Below are 22,649 nucleotides of genomic sequence, written 5' to 3'. Positions count from 1 at the left end.
CAGAATTAGTATTAAATTCTGATAGAATTAACTCGGAGTGGTTATTTCTCATTACCAAATTGTAATATCGGTTGTGGTAGAAAATTATATCAGTCTCTTGTTATCTCATAAAAGCTTATCGAACAAATGCTGTTCGCGAAATCAGAGTTGTATTACTGATATAGTTGCTGGCTTACTCGAAGATATAACGTAATTATCATAAACTTACACCAAAGAAACAAAAACAATAAAATATCACAAGTAAGAGAAAACACGGAGAAAACTGAAAATTTGAGGCAATTTTATTACAAAATCAATTATAAAATGCAGGAAACAATGTTTCACGTTTACAAAATGTTTGCAAAATTCATTTCTGAATAACAAATACTGCTTTTAACACTCACAAGTAAACTGTAACTTGAACTAAACACTACAGGTGATCGTAAAAAAATAATAACTATATGTTAAAAACTACTTACCTAGGGAAACTAAGTTTCAGCAGAAGCACATTAAAAATCATTGAGTTTTGTTCAGAAAAGTTTAGACACGAGAACAAGTGTTTCAAAAACTGTTACCAAAAGGTATTCAAATATATTTTCCGCCATTTTGAGTCAGGATATCAAATCCGACTCAAAATGAAATAATTGGCAAACATAATCTGCTCTGGACAGTAATTATGTTCGCAGTATTCTGCACTCTAACAAAGATCATATTCAAATTATTACTACTGTTGAAAGAAAATGTTCATGTTTATTTGTTAACGTTATTTGCACTAGCCGTTCCTGATTTTGAACTAATACAATAAAGGGAAAACGTGTCGTCAACAGCACCAATCATCATTTCTTGGGCTAATCTAATCAAATAGTGGGAATTGATCGTTCTGGTAACGTACCCGCCGCTCCGACGTGAGGAGCGCTGTTTTATTTTGTGGCAGCGAAACACAAATCAGGGACCTACGAATCCACAGGCCGGCACGTTAATCACTACTTCACAAAGATAAAAGAATAAAAATTCTTTGGTTTGTAAGAAAAACGATTTAGGTAAACAGTACAACATGTTTTTTAAACGTCCTACGTCCCCTTCAAAATTTTCTGAATAGCACCAATGATTCTTGGGTGTGCTTCTGGTGAAATTAGCCAAGTAATTTTTAAGATGTAATCATTTAAAATAAGTGGTTTTCTTTAAAATCACCCTATATTAGAATCTACCTTTATTCGTCTCTCTTCTAAATTCACACATCTGTAATTTTCTTCTCTAATTTTCATACAAAACACAATTAAAGAAAAAACTTAAAAATTAACATTAATTTATAAACCCTAAAGATCATACCATAAAGTAACCATGAAGAACGTGTTCTATATTCTGTAATACTGATAAATCGCAGCTTTACCTGCTGTGTACCAACAAAGGAATTGATCGTTTTTTTGTAATTAGTAATGTATCAGAAATCGATAACTGATTTTTGGCACATCATGTTCTGGACGTTTAAGTATATACTATGATGTTAGTTGTACTATTTGGCAAAGAATTTTACGGTTTTTGTCTTATAGTTGTAAGTCATTCTTTTTAATACAACTGCCAAGAACAGAGTCTTACTTGTTAAAAATGAGATAGTTATGAAATAACTCAAACATTGCTCTGTTCAGAAATATTCCCGTGAACTAAAACTTTGAACATTTATTTTTCAAACTTACATTCAAATTATATTTTTCAAGTTTTCATTCGAAATAAGTTTTATAACTGGAACACTAGTAACAGTGCCTCAACTTGTAAACTAGCCTTAACACCGAAATATTTTCCGTATTTATACGTATACATTAATACAAGCGGTTGAAACTAGGTAATCATATGAACTAACCGAATCGTTATTTGTTTTTTAGTATGTTCCTAATTTCAATGAGACGCAACTTTTGAAAATTTTCCATATTTACTTTGATGGTATTAGCCCGAAAATTCAATGCCAGTTCTAGCACTTTCACAGAAATGACTGACGTTGGTAAGCTGTGCAATAAACATTAAACCAATTTAAATTCCTCTCTCATTATTTTATAGATTTATATAACCTTCTATAGAAAACATATGAAACTGAAAATATACACTATGTTAAAGTTTGATATCAGTACAAATAATTTACAATATTTCGAGAACTTTTAATTTTTATTTTATTTTTTTTACCTGAATCAAGATGTGATTTCCCATAGAAAGAGCTCTACAAGCATAATATTCAATTTAACGATAGTACGCGTGCTTTGACTATTTGTTCCCATATCACACAACACATGAGATCAACTCAGTACCTCCTGACTAGCAGGCAAATCTAACAACAAAACATACACATATTGGTTTAAAATAGTGCCAGAACTGAAAGAGGTATATTGAAGGAAGGTATACATTACAAAGTTTGCCTTAAAATAACAAATCATAACTTGAAAACTGTTAATTAAGGAAGGCAACAAAATAGAACAAGAAATATCGAACTGCAGTTTCAACTGAAACAGGTGCATCATTATTACACCTTCACGAGTTTCAACAAAATACTCAGCCTAAACATGACATTCATATTAGATCCAAACAAATGTTGGATACTATACTGCTGCTATATGAATACCTAAAATAGTAATGTTTTTTTGAATACTTGCGATTATTAATAAGTATAAAAATCCTATTTTGAAAAAAAAAATTAACATTACATTGTTACTAAATCCCCACTATACATTTAAAAGTAATTTATTGTAAACACCACTAATGTTTTCGCTCTTGGGACAACTAAATACTACGGTTGGTTTTATGTATTACCATATTAACTCACCAGAAGTTTGGATAAATGTTGAAAAGTTCAATAAGCTTAACTTCTGGTAAGCTAAAATATGTTTTAACAATTTTGTGAATTTTTCTTTATTTCTTTGGCTTCTTAAATAAGTTTTTGAAACACATAATCGTTATTTAGATTTTAAATTCTATTTTGCCAAATTTCAGATAGCTCTCCTGACCTTATAAAAGTCAAGCCTCTTGAACAATTACACAATATTCAAGTTTTTTTTTTAAGTTACCAGTTTAACTCGAACAAATTCTACTTAAACTTTCTTTAATCAACACAGATCATGTGTTTCTCCTGTGATTTATAGTTTAAGTTTGAAGACGTACTTTTTTGTCTGCACAAAATATCTTTATTATTCAGTTAAATTTATCTAAATGTTCCTAAAAACTCATCTGAAGTCGTTAAAACATACGATTTGGTGTTTTCTATTAGGAAAACAACCTTTGTTTTGTTACATTATTTAATTAAGTACTTCATAAAAAGTCAAAAATACCATTTCCAAACTAAACAATTGATCCCTAAATAAGAAAACAAAAAAGACTAGATATAAGTAGGTTGTATGCAGGATAAGGCATAATGCAGTTTGTTTTAATACTGAAAAACAAATATGCAGTATTCCTGAAAAACAAAGAAACAGATGTTTCACTTCTTCAATAGCTTTCACTTTTAAGAAACTATGTCTATGTACATAGAAATTTCAGGCTTCAAATATGTATATTTATTGTGCATATATTTATTAGTAAAAACAAAGTGTAATAGATGTTGAAATTAATAATTGTTTTTTTAATAATCAATGAAAGATTGTTATTAGTGAGAAATAAAATTTTAATTTTTATGGTCCACTTGGATCTCACTCATCACCTGCGAGATTCTTATCAAGAAATTGTTAGAATATTTTTATCAATAAAAGCCGAGTTTAAGAAAGGTGTTAGTTATACACTATATACATTAGTTACAGTACTTTGGCTTAATTTGAAAAACAAACAAAACGTTTTTCCAAAATACATCTATCTAAATGATTTTAATCGTAATAGTCGCTGCCAGTCAAGTTCCTACAGATCTGTTTCAGGTTTTTCTGAATCACATTTGTTTTTTGTTAAGAGTAAAGCAATTTCCAATCACGCACGTTACTAAAGTCTCACAACTCCTCTGATGTCTAATATCACACATTGTTACTCAAGAAAACAATGCGCTTGTCAGACGAATAATGAACAATATATCTTTGGCAAAACTGAATGAATTACAAACGGATGATTGCTCGTATGAAACGCGTCACAGCTTCTACATGATAAACAGCACCAACCGAGTGTGTTTCAAAAACTACTTTGATATCTCAAGTTTTCACTTGTGGTCACACTGTTTTCTATGAAACGTCTGGTTTGCAGGAAAATCGTATAATCTAACAGAACTTGAGCAACGAATCTTTGAGCTGTCAACAAAACTTTAATAAGGAGCTAACGATGTCTCTCATGGTTTGTCTCTCTGTCCGACGGTGCGATATTAATTTAGAAGAAGTCAAAGGTCACATGCCAAGATGAAACTCATCACCAGTGGAATAATATCGACGTCGACGTCTGACTGCTTGTGATCCTTGGTTGTTTAGTAACCAAGATAGGATACGGTTTAACCAATAGCGAATTACTCCACTTCTCTCAGACAGTTCCTGGTAATACAAAAAAAGAAAAGAAAAAAAGAAATACAAATTAAATATTCGTAAAAAATATATGATATAGAGAAAGGTGTACATCCTACAGTAAGATATCTTTAAGATAGATACAAATACAGTCAGTGTTCATAGTGTGAAGATAACTTGAACTATGTATATTACAAAGAGATATTCACGATCCGGTAGAAAATTAGAACGAATGCCTTACCTCTCCTTTTCCCGCCGCCGATGTTGTTCTGTGTGATTGCTCTGATCATAAGCTACGGTTCTGCAGCGCAATGTCTACTTTAGAAGGCTTTAGCGCAATGTATTGAAGGCCGATAGAACAAAGGAAATTCATTCTTTGGCTTCAAAGGCTGCTTTGTTCTCAGAATATTTTGTGATAAGCTGTTTAACTTTATTAACGACCTCTAGTGTGTCACTGATAATAGGTCGTGGAGCAGGTTTGTTTTTTTTTCTCTGCTATAATCAAATCCTTTCCACGTTTCAGTGATATGATTCAACTAAAGATATATCATTCTTCTGATCGCTAAATCATCGTGTTTTGTGTGCTTTTTAAATAACAAAATAGGCTTATTTTGGCGTCGATAGGTTCTGTAATGTAACTTTCAGAATAGGTCAGCTTTATGCTTTTGCAAATGATCACACTTCCAGTGAATTTTAACAAAAAGGTTTAGGTTTTGAATCCATGTGGTAAAAGGATGAACATGGGCAGGTGATTAGACATGCAAATTACTACAACACTGTGTAATACCTGTTTTACTTGGACCTTAATTTTCAAGTGATCTTTATAAACATAATACGTATGTAAAACATTGATGAAAATAAATATAAATATATATTTATATCCCTTTTGAAACACTTTAGACATTTGGTAATGAAAATTAAATGTGTTTATATAAACATATATATCTATATAAAATCCCAGTATCCTGTTTACATCCAGTGTTACTTAAATAACCTTATATAACTGAGTAAAAGCATAATAGAAGGAACTGCCTAAAATTCTAATTTTATAAAGAATAGGCAGAAATAAAAGCGTGTTAGATCTAATTCACGTGATACCTTCAAATCTCGAGTTTTCTCGTCCACGATTTGAACCAGGAACCGTTTATGTTACTAGATGGTGTTCTATGCTTCACGAACTAATAACAATTGGTAGTAAAGTACATTTTAATATTTTAATTTTTTCCATCTCACAAACAAGGCCCTAACTGTTTGATCTTATCACACGGTTTTGAGGCAAGGGGTAGAGCCAGTGGCAACCACTGTTTTCTTGGTATTTCTTTTGTTTTATCGGCTCAGTATTGAATTTGAGACATAACGAGCGAGCACTCTACCAACTAAATTAAGGGGTTAATTTACTAGAAAATGATATTAAAATACTTTGTTAAAAAGCGAAACTACTGCAGTTTTTCTTATATTGCAAACAAGAGCTCACTCATGCTTACAGTTTTTGTTTTAATTATACTTCTGCATTTCTAGCGAACAGGATTCAAACCTAGAACCGTTCGGAGTACAAGAGAGGGACCTGTTGACCGAGATAGAGGATTAAACCTCAAACAATTCCTAGTAAAACATATTTTCACGCCTCATATCTGTACATATACTTTTTAGTTAGTATTCCACATTTAGAAATGTGCTAGTTTTCAGGAATGTAGCATTATAATTTGTTAACTGACTCATGTATTGAACAACTGTTTTTTTCTCGTCTTGATCCACGTTTAAAAAGATGTTTTTCAAATAAAATAAATACAGCGTTAATTTGAAGTATATTTGTGTAATGGTAGCTAAAAATCTTTATATAGAAAATTGATAATTTCAAATTACGATTGAGTGTACTATAACTAAATTTAACTGCCATCTAACTCAAATAATACAATAAATATATCTTGACTTTCAGAGGCGTGGGCTAGACATTGATTTTTGACTGGTCTACGTTGTGTTTAATTAACGGGCGTTCTTTTAAGAGTAATGTCTTCTAAGAATTTCGCTTAATATCATTGTCTAGATGAGCGTAGAATCGATTGTTAGAACCATGTTTACCCCCCGTGTTTAGTGTTATTAACTTTGCCTAACAGATGAAAATTCCTACCTGTATAGATCGGTGTGCTACACTAATGTATAAAAACTTGCACACATACACTTACAAATACGTGGTCGTATATGAAACTTAAATTCGGTCGCTTGTTAGACCCTTATAATATGTTACCTACATAACTGAAATGAAGTATACAGAAACCATACACCGGAAATGGTGGTTTGGTAAAATTCATGCACCGGAAATGACGAATCAATCAACTAATTCTTTTATAACCACAAGTTTAAGTCTTTAACCTTTCATTTTGCAGGTGCAGAAAAGGAAAGTTGTCTATATAAAAACAGTGGCACCACAGGAAGACGTTAGATATACAAAACACTATAAACGTATTGACATATTTGTTTACAAAGATTGTTGCAAGAAGACGAAATAGTGACAAAAAACAACAGCAGTTGATGTCAAAATTTTGAGTTCTACAAAATCCAAACGCCAAATCTAATCGTAACTCTGAGTACTGATTAAATAATTTAATACTCTACTATCAAATAGCGGAGAAGAAAGGCATCTATTGTATGATTATCTAACTTATAATAAATAGTTCTGTTTATGTACCATGAGAAACATCCGACCCAGGAAATGAATCACAATCAGTATCATTGTACTTTAAATTATGAAAGTTAAGAGTTAACAACTAATACAATGCTAATAGCAATAAAGAGTTTTGGTGTAAAAGTTAGGAACTTTAATAACTAAACATTCCAGAAATAATATGAAATTAGCGGACTTTATGAAGGTCAAAATGGACTGCATAATGATATCTTGATCACTCCAAAATTAAATACCCCCCTAGAAAAACGAACGAACTAGGCGCAAAGGTTAAATTATGATATGTCATAATGTCAAATTAAAGAGCAGTTTTCTGGAATAATTCTTCCGTTGTGACTCTGAACGAGGCATATCCGTCAGCAACTTTGCTAGAGACAGGTTTATCTATTTGTTTGTTGCGCGCAAAGCTATCTAATTTTGAAATGATAGACTAGAGGGAAGGAGCTAGTCAACACAACTAACTGCCAACTCTTGGGCTAATCTTTTATCAACAAAAAGTGGGATTGACTGTGACATTATAACTCCCCTATGACTAGAATGGCGAGCGTGTTCATGGACGGGATTTAAACTCACAATAAACAGATTGCGAGTTGAGTGCTCTAGATCATATCCTTGCTTAACTTGCCAATATTCACATGGTTAAATCTTTGAGAAAAACAAAGGAAACTGATAACGGCTTTTTACACAAGACTTTAGGAACCATTTCTTTAAAAAAGTAACTTTTTATAAACTGAGACTTTTAAGGTTAAGCTATGAACCCTACGAGTAGAAAAAATCCTCATATTAGAGAAGTTTAATTAGTATCATAATCAATGAGGATGAAACTGGTGAGATATGACAAGCAGAACTGTTAGTATGCAAAATGAAAGAGTTGATGTTAGGCTCAAATAAGCTAAAATATATTACTGGAATATTACAAAAAGAAGAACTGTTATTCAGAAAACAAAGAAATAGAACACGCTATTAGTGTCAGAACTAATTTGCAACCAGAGAAATTTATGGTTGGAAAAACGGATCATTAACAAACCGTATGATATTAGCGGTTATCTCATATCTGAATTTCTTGTACCTATAGAAGTTTAATAAGCCAAAACCTTCAGACGTAGAAGTCACATTGTAGAAGGTGATGGTTTTATCTCGCTGCAGCAGAAGAAATCGGTCTAAAAAACACTAATAGTGTTTTACCTGATTGAAAGTTATGAACTTACGACACAAATGTCTCCTCAATTATATTAGAGAGCAAGTTATTTACGCTATACAATATTATCTAAAATTAAACCAGAATATATATTGTACTGGGTATTAAGTTTTCTATTATTTAAAATACTAACTTAATGTTTTTACTTAAGTTGATTCTAATTTTCGTGTCAAAAAGTTAAGAGAAAAACCAAATATGAATATATATATATTTGTAAAACTGGTGTAGAATTAAAAACAATGCTTTAACAAAAAATAAAAACTTTAAATACAAGGTGAGGAAAAAATTACTATACGGTTATTTCGTTTAGAACAATACTTAATTTCAAACTACTACTTTGAAATAAGCGATACACTGGCTTCAATTATTTTCGCGACAGTGTATTCAAAACCAACCGCATAACAGAACTAAGTTTTCCTCACCCTGTATATTGTTTACTAGAGTTCTCTCACCTGGTGCAAATGTCGTTCAAAATCTGTGCTAAGTTCCCGCAGCACTAATCCCGTTTCCTGTATCCACTGATTTAAAGGTAAGTTTACAGATTGGGCCCGGTAACGTACTCCAAAACGAGATGACGGAGTCTGAACTACATCTGGGAGAGGTCGGTTGGAGGAGGTACTGTGAGGCAATAGTGACAAATGACTATCTTGATTCTGAGACACTGGATCATCTGTAACACCATTCAAGAGTTAATAAATCTATATTTTATGTTTAATAGCAAAACCATCTCAAACTATTGACTATAAATTTCTTAAATAAACTAGCTCATAGTCTACAGTTTTAAAAGAAGTCAAAACTCATGAGATACTAACGAATCCTTAACTGCGTTGTATTTACCTCTCCATACAGTATCAATATATCATGACTTTATATTATAACAAAACATGACCAGAATAAATAATTCGTTTTTATTCTGATTTATATATATGGTTTACAGATTGACAACTGACACACGAAGAAGTTCGTGATCAGTTAACAGTCAGTCACACAGGCTGATAAAAGAAAGGCTTCTGTCGGTGCATATCAGATGTTATACACAGAAGAAAGATTTCAATTAATTTTTAGACCACCCTGTAGATTACCGTTATCTAGGTAGAATGTTGTGGAAGAGTCGTAATTGAACACAGTTAGTACAGACTATTATACACAGCTTAGAATGACATGTATTATAGTAAACAAAAATCGCTAGTCCCAAAGTTTCAACTTTAAAGTTGGTCTTGTGCCAATTTTGCTAGGCTTATCCTATTCTGAAACTACAAATTTCATCTTTTTATCTTTGTTAAATCTACGAATTATTTATTTTAATCGTTTTAAAGCTAGACTCTTTAATCAATACAAAATTATTCTAAGAGAAAATGCAGTATTGTTGCTTTTTTGTTGTTTATAATGAAAGTTATTGAACCATTCGAATAAAAACGGCCATTAAAGTTATCGACAAATAAAGCAAACGTGTTCAGAAATTGCCTCAATTCTGAAATCAGAAGAAGATAATTGGTGAGTTGATGTGTCATCAGTGACAAACATATTATTTTATTCCCATTACTACAATACACATGAATTTCTACACCCTAATTTTATCACTAAAATTTTCAGATATTAACTGTTATGACTGGTGAAACATCAGGTTGTCGTTTAATAAGTGTTATACAAACATTCGCACGCACACCTTTCAACCACCTTTTTACACTCGGAAGTGTGTTTAAGTGTTAGTTGTGTTGAAAACAAACAAGATAAAACCCTTGCTACACATGTGTAGTTAAGGAACTGATCGTTACTCAGATGTTTATCTTGGGCAAAGAATGAGAGCAAATGTGGAAGGAAAAGACTGATTATGAGGAAAGAAACGTATCTTACAGATGTGACATTGTGTTTTTATGTGTGTCGTGAAACATCTTACTTTACTGCTGGTTTTAAATATACGGAAAATGCATTTTTTTCTGTAACTGATTATCATATTTATAGAATATTGGAATTACAAACATTTTTATTTGGTGTTAATTTCAATTTTACCCCAATTGCTTCAAAAGTTATTATTATTCAATTTATCACATTGCATTGACACGATATACATTGTTCGTAATTAAGCGCAAAGCTACACTGTGGGATATCTGTGCTGATCACAGCACAGGTATCAAAATCCGGTTTTTAGCGTTATAATCCTTCAGAATCTATTTGGAAAAGAGAAGAGTTAAGCTCCGTTTTTGTGACAACTGAAAATCTCAGACATTATGCATGAAAGGTCGTTTCGAAAATATATGAAAAACATGATTTAATGGATAACAAATTTCAAAAGATCCCTAAGAACTAAAATTGTTATCAGTAGAGTTACCACTAACATACCGAGAAGTGTTCGTCTTTTAGCCTTAGAACTCAATGTAAATATTACTTTTGGTCTTTTTTTTCTTCTCAAAATTCTGGATCATTATTTGTTTGCTTTTTTGAAATTTGCGCAAAGCTACTCGAGCGCAATTTGCGCTAGCCGTTCCTAATTTAGCAGTGTAAGGCTAGAAGGAAAGCCACCAGTTATCACCACCCACCGCCAACTCTTGGGCTACTCTTTTACCAACGAATAGTGAGATTGACTGTCACATTATAACGCCCCCACGGCTGAAAAGATGAGCATGTTTGGTGTGACGGGGATTCGAACCCGCGATCCTCAGATTAAGAGTCGAGCGCCTTAACCATCTGGTCATGCCAGGCCTCTGGATCATTGTAAATAAATACGTGTCATTTCAAAAGTTAGTTTATAGGATTGGAATTTTTGGACTTAAACAAACGTGTGCAACAATGAGTAAATTTACCCAAAGATCCAGTGTCAATAATTAAAAGTAAAACACCATGATTTCTATAACGTTAATTTAATTTCCCCTCTTCTGTGTTTTATAACCATACATATATATTTTTTCTTTACAAAGGTCTCTGTAATAATATTTTACCTTCGGGATTTAAACTCCATTTTCATCCTCTAAGTGTCAACAACTTCTCCTATAATGATCAAGTAAACAATATAAACACAATAACAATTCAAAATCTATTGTTCGCTCAACCGTAATAGCCTTTAATAAAGAACGAGATTTGAAGCCTTAAAGACATCCATCATTTACGCAAGCAACGATGACGTTCGCGTGAACTAACCAAAGCCGCTGTCATACGTAAACGTATACACGAACTCAGAGAATACTTCACTCAACAAACGGACAAAACTAGGTCTCCCTGTAGCTAACTCACCGTCGAACTACAGTGTGAAAACAGTCGTAATTATGCCCCATAATCTTCCTCTTACAAGGGTCGAACTATCTGTTTCATCCAAAGGACCTTTTTCTGCCTACCCGCAATTGATGGACAAATATTCTTTGAAAATTGGTATAGAAAAATTGTGCAGGCGGTGCCGTTTAGAGGCTCACTTTAGCAAACAAGCCTGTACGAATAAAATAGTAACAGCATTGTCGTTATTGATTCCAGTAGAATCTCAACTCTTAGTACGCCTGATCTTATCTCCAGTGACACTCTTCCAATTGATTCTATATTTATCACACCTTCAACAGTAACACCTATTCCATCCGATCCTTTCAATTGGTTTGAATCCAAACTGGTCACCAACAAAAGAAGATTTCCCAATATCAATACTTTTGTCAACCACTGTCGTACTGAAATCAACACTATTAAATTCAAGACTACTAACACTAGGTCTAACCTCTCCAAAGATGAGCGATTTGCCCTATCCACCTTGAAAACCAGCAAGGGCATCGTCATCGAATCAGACAACAAAGGTGGCGCAGTTGTTGTTTAGCATAAGGATTTGTATGTTCAATAGGTTAACAAACAACCAAATGTCTCCACCATCTACACCCCTCTCTAAGACAATCTCCTTCCCAGTTTTCAGAAACTCATTAAAGACCGTATAGAAAAATTTATCAAATCTAGCCACCTTTTCCCTCCTGGCAAACATCTTGTTCTTCAACAGTCCAGAATTGTCTATTTCTATATGATAACTAAAATTCACAAGCCCAGGTTTCTAGGATGTTCTCATCGTCTTTACCTCTAACTACCCCAGTGAATTAATCTCCACTTGTCTTGACAGTATAGTACTTTAAGACATAAAGGACACGAGAAGTTTGACTCTGCCACGTCCATTGATAACATTTTCACTACGAAAATTCAATTACTAGACGCTGTTATACCATCTAACAACGGAATGATTGCAATTAAACATGTTCTTAACAAAAAAAGGAACTTATATCCCTTCACAGACACCACACTTAGATTGAAGGATTTCATACTGACTTTGAATTGTTTTGATTTTCACGGACAAACATATCAACAATTACAAAGTATTCCCATGGAAACCAAAATGAACCAATCCTATGCAAACACATTTGCTGGTAATGTAGAACGACTTTTCAGTACCTTCACCCACAAACTTCCTACTATTTTATCAGGTACATCGACAATATTCTGGGTTACTGGACACAAAGACAAACTCGACCTTTTCATTCATTGTACTAAAGTTTAATACACATCTCTTAAATTTACTTTTCAAATTTATAGGCAGAAAGCTAACTGTTTTTAGACATCACTATTGACATTTCCACATCTACAGTTACTAACAAAGTACATTACAAACCCAATGACCGTCATTCCTATTTACATTTTAATTTTTTCCATCCCTCTGAGCAAAAACATGTTATTTCTAAAGGACAATTCCTATATTTGAGACGACTATGCTCTGACATCAAGCGTAAAAGAAACGACATAACTCGTTATTCTATACTATACATCAGAACTATCCCGATAACACCTTTGAGAAGGTTAAACTTACCACGTTCACTTTATCAAAGTTGACTGTCTCCACTCTTAAGGACAAACCACATAGTGACAAAGTTCCTTTAGTTCTTACATACCATCATTTATCCGGACAATTTAACAGAATTGTCCAAAGCAACTTTACCTTATTAACAAGAGACAACACATCCAACAACACTTTTACCATCCTACCTTGTCGAATGTAAGAGGGACTTGTTAGACGGTCTAACACATTCCAAACTAGAGACTGAATCATCTTTATTTGCGTAAACTAATGGAACTACTTGTCCCTGTTGACGAATGATTTATCATACATAAGATTATACCTCAAACTTACAGACTCTCTCCAGTTCTACCTTTCATGTAAAAGGCCAATTCACCTGTACATCAGAATGCATTATTTATTGCAGTCACTACAGTAAGTGTAAACAAACCTACGTTGCCAAAACCAAACGCAAATTAGGTGACAGATTCTATGAACATCTCCAACTTGTACCCAATGGTAACCTCGGCCACGCAGTTCCCAAACATTATAGTTTCCTGGATCACAACGAAATTGACAATACGAGTGTACTCGTTTTATTACCACACCCCACCAATAAGTATGATCATGAAAGCCTATATTTAAACTAAATTATCTTGCATTAGAGGAAATTAATGAAGGTTTTTTTCTTTCAAGCGATTTCTCCTATATATCAACATAGAAACATGTTCTGTGATCATTATTAAACTGGTATTTTATCATTCTTCAAATTTATGTTTATTACTTTTACGTGTCCTTTAAACGTCTAAAGTCCAATTTCTATCACTTTAATACTCGTTTTCCATTTTTAAAATTGTTTATAGGGTGTGTATTTTCATATAGCAAAGCCACATCGGGCTATCTGCTAAGCCCACCGAGGGGAATCAAACCCCTGATTTTAGCGTTGTAAATCCGGAGACATACCGCTACACTAGCGGTGGGCTTGTTTATAGGGCCACTTCAAAATGTTGCTTACAACAATATTTTTGTTAACGTGCTCCACGCAGTTCTACGTAATTTAGATTATCTGTATATTCTAACCATTCAAAGATTCATCTAAGCCTTTTTTCTATGTAACATAGTTTCAGCTGCCCAACCAAGGGCTTTTGCCTGAAACGTTGCACGTAAGTAGTTTTTGGTCATAGACAAGTGATTTATCAATTTTGAACACTATTGAATGATTTTAATTTTAATGTAACATGCAGCAATGTAAATACAATTAAACTCCGCCGAATAAATAAATATTATATCATTCTTTTATTAAAATCATTGTAACAGAGCTTAACCAACTCCACGCATATTTTATCTTTGTTGCTTATAAACAAACGTGGACGACGTCACGACTAACATTATTTTGTTTAAAGAATTATTCTATTATTTTATCCCATCCACCTCACTTTCTATATTAAGCGTTTGCAAGCAACCCACAAGAGGGTGAAATTTTTTTGTTTTTTTTCACTCCGGTACTACTAGCGAGGCCGAAGTAAAACCGAACTCGTTGTTACTACTTCACATGACAGAAACAAGACAGACTGAAATACAAGCTGAGTCATCGCAAACTTTAAACTGCAGTGATGAAATTCGCCTCACACTCTTTCCTTTCATGTTCTTTCTTTCTCGTTCTGTCTTTATAAATGATCATACCGTTAATGTGTGTTTATAAACACCATGATATATGAATAAAGTTATTAAAAATTAGTTGGAGTTATGTACATTCACGATTAACGAAAGGTTATATTAGGACATGAAAAATTGCTTCTCTTATATCTGATTGGTTTGTTTTGAATTTCGCGCAAAGCTACATGAGGACTGTCTGCGCTAGCCGTCCTTAATTTAGCAGTGTAAGACTAGAGGGAAGGCAACTAGTCGCCACCACCCACCGCAAACTCTTGAGCTACTCTTTTACCAACGAATAGTGGGATTGACCATCACATTATATTATATTATAACGCTCCCACGGCTGAAAAGGCGAGCATGTTTGGTGTGACGGAGATTCGAACCCGCGACCCTCGGATTACGAGTCGCACGCCTTAACACGCTTGGCCATACTGGGCCTAAATGTGATTGAAAAAAACGCCCATACAAACTGCAAAACGCAAAATGTTAAACAAATTTGCGTGTATCTCCCCCACGGATCCAACAAACCATGTTTAATTTGGTGAAGAAGTGCTCGAAAATGCGAAAATTGCAAAAGTGAAATTTTGATTCTATCTTCCCAGGGATTAAATAAACCTTCCCGCCAAATGTGGTGACGATCTATCCAGGGGAGGGGGGCAGCGAAATATTGGCTGTGAAACTGAAAATGTATATCTTCCCATCGATCCAGCGAAACTTTGAACTGAACTTGGTGAAGAGTCACCCATAGAAGGTGAGATAGAGGTAAACAGAAACGTCCATAAAACCGCAAAACGAAAAAGTGAAAATTCGTTTGTATCCCCGCCTATACCTAACGAACCTCCATACCAATTACGGTAAAGGTCTATCTTCATTCTGCGAAGTAGTTACATGAACATACAAAGACAGTATTAAAACATTTATATAGATACCTTAAAATAGTCACAAGTGCCACTTTCAGTAAGTATTAAATATGTTTCCGTAGGAACATACCCCAGGTAGCTCCAGTGCATTCCCGTTACTCATTTCCTACTAGTAAAGAACCTATTAGACTAAACCAATTAAGATTATGTAAGTGAAACCTTTATTTTTATAACTGAGGTAGTCGTTGATTAACTGAATTTTAAAAACTGCGTGTATTTATGTACAAAGTTGATGATTTCATTACTTGTCCGAATCGCACCAATTTTCTATATTTTTCAGAACATTTTCGTGACGATAGCTGAGGTTTTTGTGTATGATGCATCTAGTTAAATAACCTAAGGAACTGTTCCGAAAAAAACGAAACAAAAACAGCAAAAGTGCTCAACTAACTGTATTTCTGCTAAATCTCACCTGATGAATGTTGCTACACTTTTATTAAAACTAAATACGTACATGAGTTTATAAGTTGTAAGCTTCGTTTCTGTTTTTATTAATTTAGCCTATAAAAATGTGAAATACAACTCGGCCTTACAACATTCATTATATAACGAGATATCATAGTTCCTGTAGGCTTAATTACAACACATTAATACTTTTAATTTTAAAAATTACTTAGCCTTCGACTGAAACCATACACATAATTTATTCATCTATTTCAATTAAATGATTAATTTTTTTTTATCAGAGAGCTCGATACAAAAGTGAATAATAAATCATGATAAATACGCCCCCTGGAAATGCACTTTTTGCTGCGAGTCTTTTGGCTTAGCATTATTTTCTAGAGAGAGTAATTTAAGACAAACCTGAAAACGTCTGAAACAAGAGAAAAAATGTTTTATTGGTGACAATATCAAGACAAGCTAGAAACAAGACAGCAACTAAGTTTATCTGGTTCCTCTAGCCTCAAGGATATTTAATTATCTTGTTTGAAAACAGATTTTCAGGTCCGGCATGGCCAAGCGTGTTAAGGCGTGCGACTCGTAATCTGAAGGTCGCGGGTTCGCATCCCCGTCGCGCCAAATATGCTTGCCCTTTCAGCCGTGGGGGCGTTATAATGTGACGGTCAATCTCACTATTCGTTGGTAAAAGAGTAGCCGAAGAGTTGGCGGTAGGTGGTAATAACCACCTGCCTTCCCTCTAGTCTTACACTACTAAATTAGGGACGGCTAGCACAGATAGCCCTCGAGTAGCTTTGTTCGAAATTTAAAAAACAAACAAACAAAACAGATTTATCTAGTCATGTCGTTAAGGTAGATTAGTGTTTCTCAAACGGTGGATCGCGACCCCAGGTTTCCAGGGGGACGAAATGTCTGTGCTAAGTCAAATTTTTTCTTTCTCTTTTAGCCCCCAAAGTAGGTAAGAAGTAAACATATCATCTTTGATATGAGCTATGACGAACTGTAAAAAGAAACAAAGTTTTTATCATCCTTGTAAAGATAACGGGCATCACGACGACCAAAACCTGGACGATGGGGTCGTTTGGCAAATCTGGCGAAGAAATAGTGAGGTAGTGTAGGTTACTCTTCTGCTTATAAAACAAAAAGGTAACAAACAACAAGGGCTTACTGTTACAAAACTACGTAACTAAAAGCTCAAGTTCACAGCGTCTTCATATAAACACCCGCGGTTGAAAGAGAACAAGTTTCTTTGTACAAAAACGCTAAAATGAGGAAAACAAGTCTCTTTATATCGATACCCAACATGGAAAGAAAATAGTTTCTTTATATAAAACTACAAAGAAAGTTTGTTTGTTTTGAATTTCGCGCAAAGCTACTCGAGGGCTATCTGCGCTAGCCGTCCCTAATTTAGCAATGTAAGACAAGAGGAAAGGCAGCTAGTCATCACCACCCACCACAAACTCTTGGACTACTCTTTTACCAACGAATAGTGGGATTGACCATAACATTATAATGCCCCCATGGCTGAAAGGGCGAGCATGTTTGGTGTGACGGGAATTCGAACCCACGACCCTCGGATTACGAGTCGAACGCTTAACACATTTGCCCATTCCAGGCTCTACAAAGAAATTATTTCACCTTGACAAGAAATCGAGTCACCAATGTCGTTCAAATGACATATAATACAAGCACTTCAGTTTCTTAATCAATTCATCTCTATCCGCTTTCTAAACATTTTATTTCCTGAAATGGGAGCTTTCCTTCTGAAACTGAAGGGCATCTAATAGTCAAGGAGTAGTGAATACGTTGTCATTCTACGCTAAAATAATGAAGCAGCAAACTCGTGACAAAAAGAATCTTAAACGCATTCGAGAATAAATAGAATTATTTAAAAGATACATTTTTTTTTCAGTTATTTCCGTTACTATAAATAAAGACACGTTATTCTGGAATCAAATTTCAACCTCCTACCACTGTTGTAAGCAGAAATTATCACCCAATCCTAAAACTGTTTACGTTGGAAAACTCTCTTGCTTTAGAATAGGGATTTATGGAGGGTAAATACTTTGATGAAAAAACATGTATTTTTTTATAGAAAATGACAAATCAGAACTTACTAACTCTTTAGGATTTAGAACTAAAACTCCGCTAAAAAGAAACTGGCTAGGTGAGTTAAGGCGTTCAACTCATAATCTGAGAGTTGCAGGTTCGAATCCCCGTCGCATCAAACATGCTCGCCCTTTCAGCCGTGGGGGCGTTTTAAAAAATATAATGTGACGGCCAATCCCACTGTTCGTTGGTAAAAGAGTAGCGCAAGAGTTGGCGGTGGGTGGTGATGACTAGCTGCCTTCCCTTTAGTCTTACACTGCTAAATTAGGGATGGCTAACTCTGATAATCCTCATGTAGCTTTGCACGAAATTCAAAAAACAAAACAAACAAAAAGAAACATGACGAAGTGTACCTGGTTAACATAAAATTTAGCCTGTCAATCAACTGTAGCAATGTATTGTAATAATAATCTCTCTGCCAACCAGTTTGTTGGAACAATTTAGAATAATTAACACTTCTGCCAAACAGCTGTCGGAACAAGCTAGAAAAATAACTAGCCTCTCTTTCCATCAATTGTAGGAACATGTTAGAATAATAATTAACCTTCTTTTACATCAGTTGTGAGAAAACGTGAGAATAGTAATTAATCTCTTTTTTACATCAGTTTAGGAACATGTTAAACTAATAATTAACCTCTTTTTTATATCAGTTTAGGAACATGTTAAAATAATAATTAACCTCTTTTTTACATTAGTTTAGGAAAATGTCAGAATAATAATTAACATCTGTGCTGATCAGTTATTGGAACAAGTTAAAATAATAATTAACCTCTCTTTCCATCAGTTGTAGGAACGTGTTAGATTAATAATCAACATCTGCAGCTGTAGCTATGGTCCAAGTGAAGAGAACAGTAAATCGTAATCTACCTACTAATCTACAAGAATTTACAAGTTATCATTCAGAATAGACATAAGTAAAATGGATGTGGGATGGGTTCCTTAATACTATGAGAATGACAACTCATGCATGCAGCGTAGCCTCAAACAGAAAAGATGTAGACACGAACAATAAATGACCAACCTCGGCTAGTGTTAGCACTGCATGATAATTAGACGTCCACATGTTTAGAGATAAATAAACAACCTTGATAAGAATCCTTCTCGTGAATCTCTACTATCTGTGGGTTCAAATATGTGCGAGGAAATACGTACGGTTAGAGCGCTACTAATAGATTTTATAGATAGGGATCTGTGGAATGTATTGTATGATACCAGTTCGTTTATAAGTTTCAAGGTCTATCACAATTGTTTAATTCCATTAGCTTACAGGTGTTACCCGCGGAAGGCGTCTTTTTTGTATAACGTTTATTTTTTTTATACAACGTATTCTCTGTTTCACTACGAAACAGCTGTTTAAGGAGATATAAAATAATTATTTCTTAGCATTTGAACTTAAAGGTAAATTAAAACATCACGTGTAATAGCCACCAGGGCAATTTCGCTCCGTATGCAGTACACATACGTGTTCAGAAAATGCATAATAATTATTAATTAATTAACTTTTGTTATACTAGAACTTCATTGTAAAATAACACAATCTCAAGTATTTTTGTTCACTTGTATACTTGCTATGTCAGTATGCAAGTTTAAACTACATGAATATTTCCAACGGTCTTGTGCTCACAAGTTTCGTGGAATATATATTTATACAAACACATCTATTATGGGGGAGGAAGAAAATATCAGAGCATTTTTTCGATTCATTGAACCATACACGTTGAAAAAAAAACGGTTTATGGGTTTAGGTTTTTCTATACTTTTTGCTGTATAGTCATGACAATGACATCACGCTAAGCAAACTTACAGGTGAATAAATTCGCATTCAATATTGGAACACATAGATGCATAAAGATTTCTTTACATGTCATATTCTTCAAGAAACAGCCGTTGCACATAGCTTTTACATCTGAACAGAAGGCCTTAGCTAACAAGAGCAAATGTTCTTTAGATATACACCCTCTGCCCCTGGTGGTGATCCTTTCAAGCAATAGTGATAGTAGAGTGGCCCCCTACGTCAACTGGAAAGGTAGTTGTGTTCTGTTACCTTGGTCCTGCTTTGCTAGGGGTACCAGTCACAACAGAACGTTGCTTATTAGCTTTCACATCAGAAGCTCACGTAGCCCCGAGGGTACTATATTCTCCGAATCGACAAACTGGTTTAGAACCACTAAATTTCGAGATATCACTGATACTTGTTGTGCCCAATACTAAGGGGGAGTAAAATAAAAGCAAAGTTTAACCCATCAGTTAAGTAGGGAAGTACTGGCTTAAAGAAGTTTGTACTGAACGACGGGTCGTTATAACAACACCTCTTCAAATACAACGTTTAGAATGGTACATTTATTGAAATAAAAACTAATATTTCTGCTTTGCATTCCCTGCTTTATGCGAATGAAGAAAATACGGATCAGCTAATACAAAATTGAGGTCGAATATGAGGTCATATAATGAGTTATTATATGGCACAACTCTTCTATATTGTATAAGATAACAAAATGTGTTGTATTTATTGTTGTTTCTTAAAGAAATTAAGCACAAAGCTACACAATGCCAACCATGGCATTGAAACCATGTTTTTAGCGTTGTAAGTCCGCAAACATACCGCTGTCTTAAAATACGTTCTCATGATGGGAATGGAACCCGGGTCTTCTAGATGGGTATTGTATTAATATAAAAACAACTTTGCTGTGGGGTCTTATTTGAGAAAACTGGTAAAAAAACACGATGCAATGATGCCAAATACAACTTGTGCATCTTATTCGATAAAAGTATCAAACACTGAGGTACATTATAAACGTGACATCCATTAAGATAATATACGGCTGATACAATAAGAAACCTTAAAATAATGTGGACCGGCTCTTAATTAAGTAGACACAAGCTGAACGATTTCTTCTGTTCATTAGAAATGCAACAAGATTTACGATACAGGTGCATGCCTGGACATGCACCCTAATGACCCACGTCTCCCGGGTAAACAAAAGCAGTCGCGGTTAAACCCAGCTGACTATTTACTGCAGGTGCCTCTCGAGACCGAGTTCTTTTTACGATACCATATTTATGCACGGGATCTCGTAGCAATGACAGCAGTGAACAACTGTTGGGTCTGCCATCCCCGGGACGCCTAATTAATGCGACAGTCGACACGATAAATTCCGCTATATCGAGTTTAGCAGTGTCCGGATGTTTTAACAACTGCACAGACAACCAGAGAAACAAACAACTATCTGTATTGCACATCAGTTCAATCGGCAATGAAGTACTTTAATTATTTTTGTATATATTTACAATTTCTAGTTTGAAAGCGAAATCGCTTCTATGTGAACGACACTACATCCAGTAGAGGATATTTCATACCCGTGTGGCGTTGAACTCATACCATGGGCCAAGTGCGCAAAATCTAGTGACGCTGTATTCACTCGCTCGTATATTAGGCCACTTCCCATGTTTGAAACACTGTTGTCAGTTTACCACGTGGTTTAGGATGCTTAACGCTACAACTGATTTACACGTTTATGTTTGTTTTAGAGCTTACGTTGGTTCAACATTGATTTAAAAGTATAATAATAAAAAATGAAAGTTGTGTTTCAAAATATCAGATGTTTAAGAGATTTGTGTTTCATGTTTGGCAAATATAATTTTACCCTTCTTAATAAGGGTTAAGACTAATTTGTCGGATATCTTATCAGTGTGATTCCATTACAGTCTCTACCGTTATTTCTCGAGAACACGATACACCTTCCTTTATAAACATAAATAGCATTATTTCTCCTTATTTTATTCCAAATATCACATATTTAAAAAAACCAAGAATGTCTATTAAAACACTCGCATGTTAATTGTTTTTCTTTATATTTTGTTCACTGTTCGTTTGGGGAAATAGGTTACTTTCCTCTGATTGTGCATGGCTTTGTGTATTTTTTGAATTTCGCGCAAAGCTACTCGAGTACTATCTGCGCTAGCCGTCCCTAATTTAGCAGTGTAAGACTAGAGGGAAGGCAACTAGTCATTACCACCCACCGCCAACTCTTAGGCTACTCTTTTACCAACCAATAATGGGATTGACCGTCACGTTATAACGCCTCCACGGCTGAAAGGTTAAGCATGTTTAGTGCAACGGGGATGCGAACCCGCGACCCTCAGATTACGAGTCGCACGCCTTAACCCACCTGGCTATGCCGGGCCTGTATGGCTTTACGTAAAGCTTAATTTAATGGATTTTTGTTTTTGTTGATGTTGCTAAGCGCAATGCTACACAAAGGGTCATCTGTGCGGTACTCATAATAAATGTTAACGTGTGAGCCTTCAGACTTACCTCTGACCCACGGGATGGAAAGAAGCTTAATTTAATGGTTTTATTCACGAATTATAATTCCAAAATTAAAAACCAAAAAATGGCACATTACCAAAAGTTTTGTTTTTGTTTTTTCTAATTTCGTGTACAGCTACACCAGGGATATTTGCATTAGCC

The 22,649-nt window shown here is 34.4% G+C and overlaps 1 protein-coding gene across 5 annotated transcripts in view; it reads right to left on the bottom strand.

Annotated features, from left to right (window-relative positions):
• Positions 1-264: 264 nt before the first annotated feature.
• The window catches only part of LOC143252105 (uncharacterized), a 37,917-nt gene continuing 15,532 nt past the window's right edge, over positions 265-22,649 (bottom strand). For all 5 annotated transcript variants that reach the window (XM_076503755.1, XM_076503744.1, XM_076503765.1 and 2 more), the window contains 2 exons: positions 8,761-8,978; positions 265-4,460 (listed from right to left, as the gene is read on the bottom strand). In XM_076503755.1, the coding sequence (XP_076359870.1) occupies positions 4,320-4,460; positions 8,761-8,978 (359 nt within the window). In that variant the 3' untranslated portion in view covers positions 265-4,319. The remainder of the gene's footprint in view (positions 4,461-8,760; positions 8,979-22,649) is intronic.

The sequence above is a fragment of the Tachypleus tridentatus genome, chromosome 1 (genome assembly GCF_004210375.1).
Source record: "Tachypleus tridentatus isolate NWPU-2018 chromosome 1, ASM421037v1, whole genome shotgun sequence".
In the NCBI taxonomy this organism is placed as follows: Eukaryota; Metazoa; Arthropoda; class Merostomata; order Xiphosura; family Limulidae; genus Tachypleus; species Tachypleus tridentatus.
Note: the sequence above shows the minus strand (reverse complement) of the source record. Positions and strands in the feature narration are given on the sequence as shown.